Source organism: Argiope bruennichi, chromosome 2 (assembly GCF_947563725.1).
Source record: "Argiope bruennichi chromosome 2, qqArgBrue1.1, whole genome shotgun sequence".
In the NCBI taxonomy this organism is placed as follows: domain Eukaryota; kingdom Metazoa; phylum Arthropoda; class Arachnida; order Araneae; family Araneidae; genus Argiope; species Argiope bruennichi.
In genome coordinates this window covers 75,396,330-75,412,269 of record NC_079152.1, presented here as the reverse complement: position 1 = coordinate 75,412,269, position 15,940 = coordinate 75,396,330, and the positions used below count along the sequence as shown (strand labels likewise).

At 30.6% G+C, this 15,940-nt stretch overlaps 1 protein-coding gene across 1 annotated transcript in view; it reads left to right on the top strand.

Annotated features, from left to right (window-relative positions):
* The window catches only part of LOC129960885 (E3 SUMO-protein ligase PIAS3-like), a 70,614-nt gene that overhangs the window by 34,977 nt on the left and 19,697 nt on the right, over positions 1-15,940 (top strand). The window contains exons 3-5 of the mRNA XM_056074598.1: positions 1,691-1,803; positions 6,635-6,704; positions 12,320-12,437. Coding sequence (XP_055930573.1) covers positions 1,691-1,803; positions 6,635-6,704; positions 12,320-12,437 — 301 coding nt within the window. The remainder of the gene's footprint in view (positions 1-1,690; positions 1,804-6,634; positions 6,705-12,319; positions 12,438-15,940) is intronic.

Here is a 15,940-nt window from a genome sequence, read left to right as displayed (position 1 = left end):
AATTATTATTTATTTATTCAATCATTGCTTTCTTTGTTAATTTGTGTACGACTCCTAAAACACGAACATCCGACATGATTTTTTCTCTTTGCGAACTCATATCCAGGCATCAAAGAGTGGTTTAAGTCAGCATTTATGTAATTTCATATCTTTGAGATTTTTTGTGTTAAAATGCTGAAATTTCGTACATGATCTTATTATATAATGAGGCACATTTTATTCACTGGGAATTATTTTTTGTACAGGGTCCGTATAAAAATTTAAATTTTGTATTTTTTAAAGTTTAATCCCCTGAAAGCTTTAATTGATTTCATACAATTTTCACCTTTTTTTTACCCAACTTTGTAATTTACAGTATATGGCTACGATCAATATTTCAGAAATAAAAGCTGCGGTAAAGGTTTTTGAGACACCCTGTATATATGTATATTGTAAGTAATATTTATTAAGCCGAAAGTTTTCATTCAGAAAAAATATTAAATGCAAATAGAAATTGTTAAAAATTAATAATACTAAAAACAATATAGGCAAGTGACACAAACGAAGAATAAAAGACCTCCAACGCTAAAAAAAAAAACCCCAAAAAACAAAAACCCCTTTAAGCTATATTTATTTTTTTAAAATTTAAAAAGTAACTAAACTTTGTGACTACTTTTTCGATAAATGCTATGCAAGATTATTTCGTACAAAATTTTTTTATTCAGCTTTATCAGGTACTCATTTGTTAGAGATAAAGATAAAAGATAACAACTTAGATAAAGAAAAAAAGATAAATACTTCTATATATTAATAATTTGAAACGCATATTAATAGATGCTTGCATGTATTTTGATTATTTTTCCACTTTAAAAAGACATTTATTAAGAAATATTGGTACAATATATATCAATAAAAATATTTTCCATCATTTTCTACAACTTTTTTTCGTTTTCGTCTAATAATTCTTGCAATTAATTGTCTTCGAATTTCTTGGGCCGTTCTTTGGCATTGACATCGAAATCACCACTCTTAAATCGTTGAGGCCAAAACCGACAATTGGGATATGACGGAGCAGTATCACCATAAGTTTTTAAAAGTGTCTGATGGGCTTTGGCAGCAGATTTCTTCAAATAATAATAATAATAAAAAAAAAAAAGCAATGAATGCCGAAAATACAATTTGGAGCATTCCATGATTTAGGTCTTTATACACTGAATAACTCAATAATACTAAATGGGAAACTTTCAAAATGATAACAGTAAAGTAATAGTAAATTGGTAAAATCCAAAACCATTGTCGCTTATATAGATACTTCGGATGTTTACCAATAGATGTCGCTGATAAAAATACATGCAAGCACTTAATAGAATGCATTGCTCCCTCCAGTAAACAAGTTGTGGGAGGGTGAAGAGATTCAAAATGTTTTGTCTGCAGAACAATGGTGGAAAAATTTTCCTAAAACAAAATTTTTAATATTACAAATACTAAAAATTGATTGGTTTATACTTATAAACCGTAGAACATTTATGCCTTGTGTAGAAGTGTAGAATTTTGAGTTCTTAGGAAATAAGTTTCCTTCTTTCAAGATTTTTTTTTGTATGTATGTATGTATGTGTGTGTGTGTGTGTATTCTGTTTATTTCTAAGTTGACAAACTTGCAAATATTCTATTTGTTGTCAGTTTTTTGTCACATTTCTTCTCTTTAATTCAGGGAATCAAAGATACCTTTAAAGAAGCGTTTTCAGTTCTTTGCTCCGCCACCCGATATAAATGATTACCCGATGTTTCAAGAGATACAGCTCATGATTGCAGGACAGAAATTCAGTAAGTTTCTCTTAATTTTTTTATTTTTATTTTCTCTCATTTTCTTTAATAAATATTAACATTTTCTGCTGTTATATCTCTCTTTTCACTTAATCCTTAACTGGGGGGGGGGAGGGGAAGGTATCTCAGACCACTAAGGATGGAATTTTGGTCACTCCTACTCTATTTTAAGCTCAATGGAATGGGTTGATCCTGTAGCTTCTTGTTTCATGACTGTCACTACATGTGCACTTTTTCAACCGGTTTCAGCGGTTGCTTTTAAAAATATTTCAGCTATTTCTTTGCTCGACATTTGTGAGACCGCACCTTCCTTTTAATGTTCCAGTATTATACAAGGCTTAGCAGATGGCTATAAAACTTGTTTTTCAAAATATCATCCAACTTATTGATCTCCTTATCAAGCAGAGACTTTTAAATGAAGCAAAAAACGATTTTAGTGGTGAGGATAATACAGAAGATTTTTTCGATTAAAGTTCGCGTTCGATTGATTCTGATATGTATGTTCAAATATAATTAATTTTTCTAATGATCATGTATTTTGAGAAATTTCTAAAAATTACGAATGTTCACAAGTTTCTGCGTAGAAATTATGCCGATAGAAAAAAGGTTAATTTTTTTTTATTATTATTTTTATTTGCATATAATTGTTGAATTTTTCATTATATATTTCTGTATATTGGGGAAGCAAATATGATTTAAAAAGTAAAAAGTAATATTTTTTTTCAAGAATATTATTTATTGTAACATGTAATTTGAGAAAAAAAATTGTGCGCTCAAATGCAATTACTTTGATAATTTATTATGAAAAATTTCTAAAATGTATTTATATATTAAGAAAAATATCTGCAAATTTTATTGGTTGATTTTCGTACTAATACTTTCATTAGAAAATTTAATTTGAGTGTAAAGGAAATGAGGTCTTCCCAGCTAAGTCCTAAATTTTCACCGCCCCGGTTAAGGATTAATCTGCTTTTTTCGCTTATCTGTTTGATAACAATATGATTTTAGTACTTTCCATGAAATTATTGAAACTAGAAGCGTATTTATTCTGTTAGAATACAATATTTGAAACATTTCCGTCCAGCTGAAGTTACCATTAAGTCTGATTTAGAATTTTTTCTTGTCCAGTATTAAAGGTTTGATTTTCAAAAAAAGCTCTATATTTATTTTAAAATAGGTAGAAACATATAATATTAAAGTCATTGGTCTTATATTGCATACTAAACTTAAAAACAACATTGACAATTACATTGTGTCTTTATTATTATTATAATTGTGTGCCAACAAGTATACCACAAGGCTTACAAACGTAAATCGATACACAATTGATAGTAGAAGAACTTTCAAATATAAGGAAGCAGGCACAATTGCAAAGGGTATTGGGAGAAACAAGAAAATATACAAATGCAAACAAAAATAAAACAAAATTGCTCACATTCTATTACTCATACAGTAAATCATATAATACAATTGAAGAAGCATGATCAAATAAAAATAAAATATTCAAAATAAAAATGCAAAAACATAAAAGTATATATGCAAATATATGTAGGCGAACATATAGAAATTAGGTTTCAATAGCACGGGGGAAAATACTATTAATATATGTAAAAAGGAAATGAAAGATGATTTACTTTGTACAAAGGCAGATAAATAAGGAGGCCAATCTACACATGTGTGCAAAACTTAAGCAACAGGTGCCCCTTTTTTTTTTTTGCCATAACTCCACGCGAAATCATCTAAGTGACATAAAATTCAGAAATGAGAGACAGAATTTTGTACTTAAACGATAGCAAAAGCATAGTTGCGCAGAAATGAATACAGTGCATAAGGTATGGAATCGCACACACACACACACGCACACAAAAAAAAAAAAAAAAAAAACACTTTATTGAACTCATAGTATCGCTACATATCATTGTCTGTCCAATAGGAAGAACAAAAAGCAGATATTCCTAGTATGGGATATGCCCTTACCTTACTGCTATGGTTGCTTCGCACCGTCTCTCCATACTTAGCACCAGATTGTCCAACAATTCTTGACTCAAGAGTGCTCATTCCTAAATCAGCATCTGTTTCAGTTGTTGGGTGCTCCCCGGAGGATGTAATCATGCCGCAAGGTGTCTCTCCAAAGCATCCCACACATGTTCTATGGGATTTAATTCAGGAGAGAATGCTGGCCATTCCATTCGAATGATATGTTGTTTCCAGTAGTTGCTGAACTTCATCTGCCTGGTGTGGCAGTGCATTGTCATCCATGAAAACTAAGTCTGGTTCAATAACACCTTGGGGCAGACGCACATGGGGAAGGATCACCTCCTTATAAAAGAGATCCTCGGATATAGAACCTCTGTCGAAAACGTGGAGCTCAGTCCGCCCGCACTTCCCCGCCAACAATTCCAGGACCACTATAGCGGTCTCTTTTCATGATGTTACTAAGTTGAAGCCATGCCCCAACCTTTCTAAATTTACTGGCGTTGAGAATCACTTGTGCCACTGAAACGACTCTCATCCGTAAAGGGGACACGACTCCATTGATGAGATGTCCAGTTTTTGTTCTTCTTACACCACTCTAAATGGTGCCACCGATGGCCAGCTTTCAAAGGGGTGCAGCGTTCAGGATGTTACGCGAATAGGCTACCTTTGTGAAGGCGTCTGGCCACAGTAAACCGCGACACTTGCCGCTCTGTTGCTGTACACAGTTGCTGAGCAGTGGCGCTTGCTGACTGGTATCGGGCTCTTTCCGCCTGCAGGACGATATATCGGTCATCCACTGCAGTTGTTTACCTAGGGTGGCCACCACCAACCTTTCTAACAACTATACCTATCGTTTGGAAGGTTTCCCAAGCGCTCGAAACGACACTTTTGTTGATTCCCAACTCTTCAGTTACACTGGTGAAACTGCGCCCCTCTTCCAGCTTTTCGATCATTCTTCCAGGTGTGAAGTCGTTCAGGTGATTTCTTCTAGCCATATTTCAAGAAAGAACTCACTTGCACCTACGTTCTTCTTTTCCTTGTAGTCTTGAGCTGCGCGCGCCAACTGTACGCGTTTTGCGTACACTGTGATGTTTTGTTCCTGACTTCTGCATACGCATCACCTTTCTACTGAATGGTTATTGTATTGATCGCAATAACCACTTTTTTGAAATTTTATGGCTACCTGCTTAAAATTTACATTGTTGCTTAAGTTTTGCACACCAGTATGTATTGTCCTTTAGAAGACAGTTTTTGAGTTTACGTCTTTCGGGAATAAATTTGGTGCATTTAAATATCAAATGCTTCGCATCCTAGACTGCACCACTGTAGCACGAACAGTCGGCGACAAATGAAGCGTTTTAAATATGTTTTAAAGTTTCCATGCCCGGTCGTAAACTGGGTAAGCTTAACATTAGACTCAAAGTAATTAGCTTTTAAACGTTTCTGTATGGAAGAAATAAATTGTGTCTTAGGCGTCAATTATTATAAAGCTTACAATAATTATCCGTGAGTAAAAATTTTTTATTGACAAGACGTAGTCACTGTAAGTGAAATCTCATTGTTAAAAGAAACACTAAAATAGTGTAAACTGTAAATATATAAGTATCAATTAACTATCTTTGTCGTTTAGTGCAAATACTTTTATATACTTATTATACGCTGAGTATTTAGTTTTAGCTATTAGAAAAAGATTAAATATTTTTTTGTTTGTTTTTGAGGGGAGAACAAGGCCGGATTAAAAGCTTTAATGTCTCTTAGACAATGAAAATATAGAGATCCCTCTTTTCTTCTCTCGAACTTAAAGATTAAATTAAAAATTAAATTAAATGCCAATTTTATAATCCTTTTAACAGAGATGCAAACTTTATTCTCTTTTGATCTGCTGCTTTTCGATTTTGCTCTCAAAATTCGTCATAATATTAAATCCTATTCACATAATTCTGGTCTCTGCGTTATTTTTTTATTAGCGATGAAAAAAGAAAGTTTTTGTTTTCTGAAATATTATCCAATCCTTGAAGTGCAGGTGTTTTTCTTTTACTTCTTCATTGTTTGCTTTTCATGAAGTGTCGAATCAAAATATGGATATGAACTGTTGCTGAATTAAGTAATGAAATCAATGCACCAAAAACATAGTATAAAATAGTGAACGTACTTTATTTATTTAATTTTTATTTTAGTGATAAGAAATTCGTATTATAATAAAATGAAAAATTATGATTAGTTATTGTTGAAGCTTTGCAATATTCCTGGGTCCTGAAAAGTGTTCATAAAGTTTGTTCTATTTTTTCTATTCAGTTTTCAGCTTATAATAGCAAATTTTGCATTTGAAATTTGTCTGCAATTATACTATAAATAAAAGTAACTGTAAAATTTTAGTTAACAGTGGACGTACTTTTTATTAACCAAATTTGTCTTAGTCTTTGTCTATTAAAAACACAAATTGATTGTTTTCATATTTTCTGTAATATCTCAGTATTAAAAGAGAGAAAAGACCATTGAAAGGAAGAAATTTATATGATAAAGTTTTTCATTTAGGAAAAGAAATAAATATGAATAGTCCAGGATTTGATTAATCTTTTAGATTTTCACATCATGGAAAAAAATGGATTAAACTAATATAAGCTATCAAATTGATTCTCGATTCTATGCCTGAAGTTCATGGCGCCATCTGTATTTCAAAATATTTTCTAATATGAATTTACAACAGTTAAACTTCGACAAAAATTGTACAGAGATTTTCTTTTCTTTCTGTTTAATTGATTTCTTTTTAATATAAGAATAAATGAAACTATTTTTCTAATATCATACATTTTAAGAATTAAGAGAATTATCTGTCATTTTTTTTTAATTCCAGAATTTCAAAACAATCAACATATTATTGATTTTTGTTTGCCATTGAATATAATAAACGAAATAAAAATTGGGTAAGTTGTTTTAAGTTTATTATAATAGATTTATATAATAGATTAAGTTTATTATAATAGATTTTTATTTCCTTTCATGGTCCAACGTATTATATGATTATATGCAGAACAAAACTTTTAAAATTTCTGAACTTTTATTTCGATTGCTTTTAGAAATATTATTACATTTTTTTAAATAGAAAATGCTGAAATCGTATAATAATCATAGACATTTAATTTTTTAAATATATTTTTGGTGATGATACATTATTTTTCTACATTTTTTTTTTTTTTCTGTTTCATTTTCCATGAAAAAAATTAAATGAATCATATAAATTTCTGATAATTTTTGTTTTGTGCTTGTCAAAGTATTGAAGTTTTAAACTTCCAAAGCCAATGTGTATCATTATTTTTCTACATAATTTGATGTACAAGAATTTTACTTTTAAATGAGATATATAAATTCAGAAAGTTTAAATCAGATATCAAATATTACTTCAGCAACATTTTTTCGGCTCTTCATAATTTTTCTAAATTCAAGTGCGTTTGATTCATGCTCTGATAAAATTTAAAATAAAAGGAAATTAGCATCGCTATTCTGGGATTGAGCAATGCTTTTTCGATATTCTATCAGGATGCAGATTAGAAGCTAAACTCATTACTAAATATGAAATGAATAAGATAAAGAATAATAAAAGTTTGAAAAAAGTGTAGAAATTTTACCATATGGATTATTTTATAAGTAAATTTACGGAAATTATTTACCATTACTATTAATATTATTATATTTTGATTTTCTCTCAATGAAATAACTTGCAATTTTTCATTTTTTTTTGTTATTTTTTTATTTATTCTTTACCTAAACAACCTCATAACTGATTAGTGATATGATGAGTTATTGTCAGTTAGAAACACGAGCGTCACTTATACTTGCTTTGAAGTAGCATATATTGAGTATTTGTAATCCTTTTAGTTTTGATAGTTTTCTTAATAAGCACAACCAATGTCTTATAAATTATTGATATCGCTTGAAAAATCGATAATTCATATAGCTGTTTAATAACTGGTACTATAAGGAATTTTATATAATTAGTAACCGCTGTATAAACGATTTCGGTACTTCTGTTTGTACTGTACAATACAAACAGAAAAAAACAAAACAATATATATATATATATATATTATAAAATATAAAATTCCTTTAAACTCGAACGGGCTCGCTTGTAATAAGTGTATGGTGATACTGTCAGTTGGCCCCAGTAAAAATAATGACGTTTATTAACACGAAGATACGAATACACAGCCGAGATGTACAAAAGCAGCACACAGCAGTATGTACAACAAAAACCAGCCCATAAATAGTAATCTGTAATAAAAAACTTCAACGGCACACAAATCGACCAATAGAACTCAGCAGGAAGAAAGAATCCATTCACTAAGGTCTCTCCAAACGCCAGCTATTCTCCACTGTCACCTTTCTTTAGAAGTACCAAACTGCCCACTCACTACTATACGATTACTACTCAACACACGAACTCGATGCTTCTTCAATACTTGTCTCCAACACTGGGTGCATGACTCAGTTCTCAATCCACCAATCACTTGAGCTCCTCTCAACGCTTGTGCTTCGCTTGATTGATCCAACTATTTCGTCGCTGACTTACTATACGACTCTCAATATACGACTGACTCCGACTTGGTCTACCGGCCTTTTACAGCTTTCTTAGCAGGGCACAGAAAGTTCTCAAACAATCAAGCATAATTTGCTTCCTATTGGTTCCAATGACAAAATTCCTAGATTCTAGCGTCATCCATTTTGTCGCCAAATGATCTCCCAGTTTGTAGCCAAGCCTAGGGGTCATTGATCCGGTATCTTGTCAGCATCCAGTAGAGCTCTCCGTAAAAACCATCTTTCCTACGATGGAGCTAACTGTGTTGGGAAGCAACATTACATATTCATAACAATATATTTCTAAGTCATACAGTTTATAGTTCTAAAAAATGGAAACTATAAAAGTTATGCTTAAATTAGCTTTGAAGGAACTGATTACAAATCAGAAAAGTTTAAAGGTAATAGAGTTGATGTCACTATAAAGTAAAGTGTTTGAATTTTAAGTTTGTATAAAAATAATGTTAATGTGATGATTTCTTCAGAAGTTATGGTGATGGAACTTAAAATATTTTAAACCCCATTGTAGAGGAGAGTAAACACTTTTTAATAGCTCAGCTAGTCTTTTTAGGTACTCAGGCACATGTGCTCAATTTCGTTTGAATCTGTCAAGGGATGTGGATTTGTATAAAGTTAAAAAAACAACAGCAAATAAATAAGCTCTTGAACATTCAATTTTATGCATATAAATTATAATTATAGCCGTATTTTTTAACATATTAATTTTTTTAATAAAGTTCGACAAATTCTATAAATAACATTTGTATTGCCTAACAGTAGTGAATTTTTCTATTATGTTTCTGTTTTTATGAATAGATAAAAAATTTTGCAGTTATATGCAGCGTTGGAGCAGCTTTTAGTTTCAGTTTATTATTTAAAAAAAAGAAAAGAAGGAATAATCAAGAAATTTCGATTTTAAATCTCTCTCACCGAAATACTATGAGCAAATGAGCAAATTCCTCCGTTTACAAAAACATGATTTGTGTGTGCATTTGTTTGCAAATCCAAATTTTTTTACAAATCCAAAATCCAAATTTTCTGTTTTTTTTTGGAAAATATAAAAAGAAATAAAAATAGTATCATTCAAATTTTGCGAATACCCACCACAGTACAACCAGCAGTTTAGCAATACAAACGGAATACTAATAACTACGTTCCTGAAAATCTAATTATGAATGTTTTCACGTATTCTTTTAATCGGCAGCGAATACAGATATGTCATGATAAAACAATGACGAGAAGTTTCTGTAATAAAAATTACATTTAACTTTTTTTATTTGGAATGTAGTGTGGGAAACAATCGTGGTACTAATCTAGATATAAACAATCTCAATATATCATATTATCTATTTTCATCCATTAAAAACCAAATTTTCTGGGTTTTTTTGGATAGTATATTTTTGGATAGTTAAAAATAGTATCATTCAAATTTTACGAATACCCACCACAGTACAACCAGCAGTTTAGCAATACAAACGGAATACTAATAACTACGTTCCTGAAAATCTAATTATGAATGTTTTCACGTATTCTTTTAATCGGCCGCGAATACAGATATGTCATGATAAAACAATGACGAGAAGTTTCTGTAATAAAAATTACATTTAACTTTTTTTATTTGGAATGTAGTGTGGGAAACAATCGTGGTACTAATCTAGATATAAACAATCTCAATATATCATATTATCTATTTTCATCCATTAAAAACCAAATTTTCTGGGTTTTTTTGGATAGTATATTTTTGGATAGTTAAAAATAGTATCATTCAAATTTTACGAATACCCACCACAGTACAACCAGCAGTTTAGCAATACAAACGGAATACTAATAACTACGTTTTTGAAAATCTAATTATGAATGTTTTCACGTATTCTTTTAATCGGCAGCGAATACAGATATGTCATGATAAAACAATGACGAGAAGTTTCTGTAATAAAAATTACATTTAACTTTTTTTATTTGGAATGTAGTGTGGGAAACAATCGTGGTACTAATCTAGATATAAACAATCTCAATATATCATATTATCTATTTTCATCCATTAAAAACCAAATTTTCTGGGTTTTTTTGGATAGTATATTTTTGGATAGTTAAAAATAGTATCATTCAAATTTTACGAATACCCACCACAGTACAACCAGCAGTTTAGCAATACAAACGGAATACTAATAACTACGTTCCTGAAAATCTAATTATGAATGTTTTCACGTATTCTTTTAATCGGCCGCGAATACAGATATGTCATGATAAAACAATGACGAGAAGTTTCTGTAATAAAAATTACATTTAACTTTTTTTATTTGGAATGTAGTGTGGGAAACAATCGTGGTACTAATCTAGATATAAACAATCTCAATATATCATATTATCTATTTTCATCCATTAAAAACCAAATTTTCTGGGTTTTTTTGGATAGTATATTTTTGGATAGTTAAAAATAGTATCATTCCAATTTTACAAATACCCACCACAGTACAACCAGCAGTTTAGCAATACAAACGGAATACTAATAACTACGTTCCTGAAAATCTAATTATGAATGTTTTCACGTATTCTTTTAATCGGCCGCGAATACAGATATGTCATGATAAAACAATGACGAGAAGTTTCTGTAATAAAAATTACATTTAACTTTTTTTATTTGGAATGTAGTGTGGGAAACAATCGTGGTACTAATCTAGATATAAACAATCTCAATATATCATATTATCTATTTTCATCCATTAAAAACCAAATTTTCTGGGTTTTTTTGGATAGTATATTTTTGGATAGTTAAAAATAGTATCATTCCAATTTTACGAATACCCACCACAGTACAACCAGCAGTTTAGCAATACAAACGGAATACTAATAACTACGTTCCTGAAAATCTAATTATGAATGTTTTCACGTATTCTTTTAATCGGCCGCGAATACAGATATGTCATGATAAAACAATGACGAGAAGTTTCTGTAATAAAAATTACATTTAACTTTTTTTATTTGGAATGTAGTGTGGGAAACAATCGTGGTACTAATCTAGATATAAACAATCTCAATATATCATATTATCTATTTTCATCCATTAAAAACCAAATTTTCTGGGTTTTTTTGGATAGTATATTTTTGGATAGTTAAAAATAGTATCATTCAAATTTTACGAATACCCACCACAGTACAACCAGCAGTTTAGCAATACAAACGGAATACTAATAACTACGTCAATTATTAGAGCAAAAAAAAAAAAAAAAAAAAAAAAAAGCCAATACAATTCTAAAAAAGCTTGAAAGTGAACTGAATGAGAAGAAGTCGAGGTAATATTTGTCAAAATATACGCATTTAGCTCAAAAATTATAAACAATTAAAAGTTCTTATACTATTTAAGATGCTGAGTAATAACCATAATAATAATAACAACCATCTTTTAATTGAATATATTTATCTGTTCTTTCGGCTAAGATGTATTCCTTTAATTTTAAGACACATGAAACGGTGGCTGGCTACGATATACGAGGGCTGTCTAAAAGGTATCCGACTTATGGCCCGGAAAAATATATTACTTATGTGACGAAATTGGGACTTTAATCCCCTTCAAAGTAGGCCCCTTGCGTCTTCACACACATAGTCCACCGATCCTTCCACAGCCGAAAACCGACCTGGAAGGATTCTTTTGAAATGGTGTTAATATCCGTTGCCGCATTCTGAATGATCTCTTCTTTACTCACAAAACAGAATTCTTTCACCGGCATCTTCAATTTCTGAAACTACCAGAAGTCGCCAGGAACCATATCTGGAGAGCAGGGAGTTTGGGAGACGACTGGAATTCCGTGTTTCGCCAAGAAAGTCTTGATCAGGTTTGAAGAATGAGCCGGAGCATCGTCGTAATGCAACTGCCGTAATCCGACAAAATTCAATTGAGGGGGGGGGGGCACTTCATGAATATACATCTGCCAATTTCAGTTTGTTATTTATTACGTACTTATTTCAGGAAACAAAGTGACGGGACACTTAAGAATGAAATCCAGTTAAGAGTGTGGAATCACGCAGGCGTCGAGGAATGGGAAGAAATATATTTATGTGTGGAAGTCAATGGCACGCCCTTGCCAGTAAGCAATTTTTACTTCTTTTAGTTAATTAAGTATTTTAAATATACGTACAAGCTACTTTTAAGTATACTTAGTAATAATGGAATCTGAAATAAATATTTTCAATTTACGTTGGAATGCATTATTGTTACAATGCATTAAGGTTAATATGTATTTCTATAAATATATAAATACTTCTATAAATATATAAATAAAATTTTATTAATAATATAAAAGGAAGTATACTTTAAGTATAAGAATTAAAAATAAGTATTGCTGTATTTCAATCCATTTTTTTTTAAATATTGGGGTTCAACTGGTAAATAACACGAAATTTTCAATTTTTTCACATTCTGAAACATTAAAAGAACCATATAATATTTCTAAAGGAATAGGCTATTTCTTCACTAGTTCGGAAACTACAGAACATAGAGCGAAATTATTATACTAAATTTGAACGAAAAATATGCATTAGATTTTAATTTATGAGGTTTTTTGTAAGAAAATTCCATCAAATATAAATAACAGTTTGAGAAAATAGCATTTAAAGATGTGAAATAGTATTAAAACGTATGCAAATGAAAATATCAAAATCAGTGTAACTTTTCAAAAATTCTTGGAAACAAAATTCAAAAGATTTTATAAACAAAACTGTTCAAATATTAAATTTTGGGAAAAATTCATAATTTCTCAAAAATGTGACTTTTTAATGTAGTCACTTACTTTAAGTTGCATTTAGTGAGAAATATGTTAATTGACCCTTGATATCTGTTTGTAGAATGATTCAAGAAGCAAGTGAAAGGAGCGGCGGGTCATGGAACAAATTTGTATTTTCAATAAATTCAATTTCCTAATACTTTTAAATGGTCAGTGGCAAATTTCCATTTAGGTAGAAGAGGCAGCTGATTTGATAGAGAGGGCGCAGATAAATCAATTAAAAAATAATATAAACCTAATTGTCAAATAGTAAATTTGTAAAAAAAAAAAAAAAAGCTATAAACCATAAAATATTAGGATAATTTTAATACATGAAGTATAATTGGTTAGGTTCTTATATGTATCATTATGGTCAGTTAGTTATTATAGTATTTATAAAACCACGCGTTTGTTTCAAAGGAGAGTGCAGCACAATCTTGAGTCTTAATAAATAAATAAAAGCATCACACAATTTCTAAAATACGAAGCTGATCTAAAATAACTCATTAATGAGTTTATTAAACTTGAATTAATCATTTAATTAAAAGAAGAGCTCAAATCAATGCACATTATATGTTATATTCATTGCCTTGAATCAAATACTGTCTAAATCCACCACTCCAAATGCTACAAACTATGTAGCGTTTTCATGCAATTTTTATCTCCACTACCAGTAGCGAATTTCCGACTGGGCAGATAAAGCAGCTGTCTAATACCCCTGCATTCGAGGAGGAGGGGGAGGGCGTTTGCAGTCAAGATATTAAAAAAATTAATATTAATAAAAATAAAAATGTTTGTTGGCTTTCTACAGACCAGACTTAGAGTAATCAAATATAGCACATTTATACTTTGGATGGTGAAAACGTGCACCTAAGAGCAATTTTTTTTCGAAATTTTCATCAGATTTTTAATAAATTAAAAATTAAGCGAAAATTTCTTTTTTTTTCCCTCGACAATTACCGAAAATGTTATAGCACAAAAATAAATTTTATACCATTTCAAAAATTAAAAAAATGACTTTTTAATTATACTAATTTAATAGGCTTGCGGATTTTCTCTGAAGTTGGGCATTTTTCAAAAATATTTTTTTGCTAATTTCCAACAATATATTACGTTGTTGCCTTAAAATTCAAATCGTTTTTATTGTTTCATCAAATATTTAACAGCGTAATTTTTTTACAATTTTAAAGAAAAAGGATTCCGTTTAATATCTGTGCAGTTTACAAGACAAATAAGAAAGTGAAATTACAATATTGTGCAATGTAGAAACGAATATTTAGGTTTTAAATAGTGCTATGATGTTTTGGGAAAGAAAGGTACACTAGAAAGGTCCGTACTTACAATAAAGAGAGTGAACAAAATGAAACATTTAAAATAACACAGCTTTAATGTCAATCAGTTTGGCAGAATCATGAGTATGAAGTTATGTTTAAATGATTTATTTGAAATCAAGTATAACCAATATTCCTGGAGAACTCACTGATCACCAGAGTCGAACAGGGAATAATAAAATATTAGAATACGTTAATTACGTTTAATTCATTATTACAGTAATTATTAAATCTTCTGTTTTCTTAAACATAATTATGAAAAACTTGCATTCTGCACAGTCTGATTCGTAATAAATGAATAAATAAATATATATTTTCATAGTTATTAAAATTATTCTAAAAATTTAATCTGAAACAAGCAATTAGTATACTGATAATTTTTTTAAAAATGCTAAAATTTATAATTAAACTAGCCAGTTTATCAAAAAAGAAGTCATCATGGCTACAAGATAACTCAATCCATCACTGACCGCAAATAGCTGCTAGATGACTGAAGCTGATTTGCAGTGCCTCCTAAAGCGTTAACTTCATAGCTTCATTCTCATTCTTCAACTTCAACATTCAATTTCATTCTTCAAATATCACGTAACCTCTTCTTCCATTCACACTTTCAATTGCTAGTTTTATGTAAATGTAAAACGAATATGTTTTATTTAAACCAACATTTTTTTTTCTAATTTTCCTTGTACATAAATTTTTGTAATGTCCACATAATTAAACAGTAATGTGATTGATTGATTAATGATGGCAGAATTACATATTGCTCTACAAGAGTTTGAAGCCCGATTCCACGAAAAATACATCATGTATATAAAATTAACTCTAGATGAATTAAACGGGCCCGACACCCGTTTAATTCATCTGGAGTTAATTTTCCTTACGTGGAGTAAGAATTTGGGGAATAAATGTTAGCTCGGATATCGCCTCCTTCATTTGGTTAAAATCTGGCGATCACCACAAAAATAATCATCACATAAATTCAAAATTGTATTCAATGTTAATATAACTATGACTAATTTATCTTTTCATCAAAACATTATGTGCGTAATGGTTTAATAAGGACTACTTTTTTTTTTATAAAATCATTGTCATCTCTGTGATTTTAGGTCTCGGTGGCCTTGTGATTAGGTCTCGGTTTTGCGACTGGAGAATTCCAAATTCAAAACCCGATTTGCAATGTAAGTGGGTCTGATGCTTCAAATGAATTATGATTAATCCTTTCCTGGTGCTCCACGGAGGGAACCTCGTAATTCAGAATGAGAAGTTTCCAGCATGGTAGTTGGTTCTCGCTGTGAGTACATGATAAGGTGGAATCTGACTTCTCCCATCGATGATGGGACGTACTTCCTAGGGGAAGGATTGTAGCGTGACCGCTGATGGCCCTTAGGACTCAACCACAATTCCTGTCAGAGTTGCTGTTGCAGTGGTCCGGTCATTCAAGTTTTTCCGTGTGCCTTCGGACGGGTCGAATAGTCAGTCTATGATTAATCCTTTCCT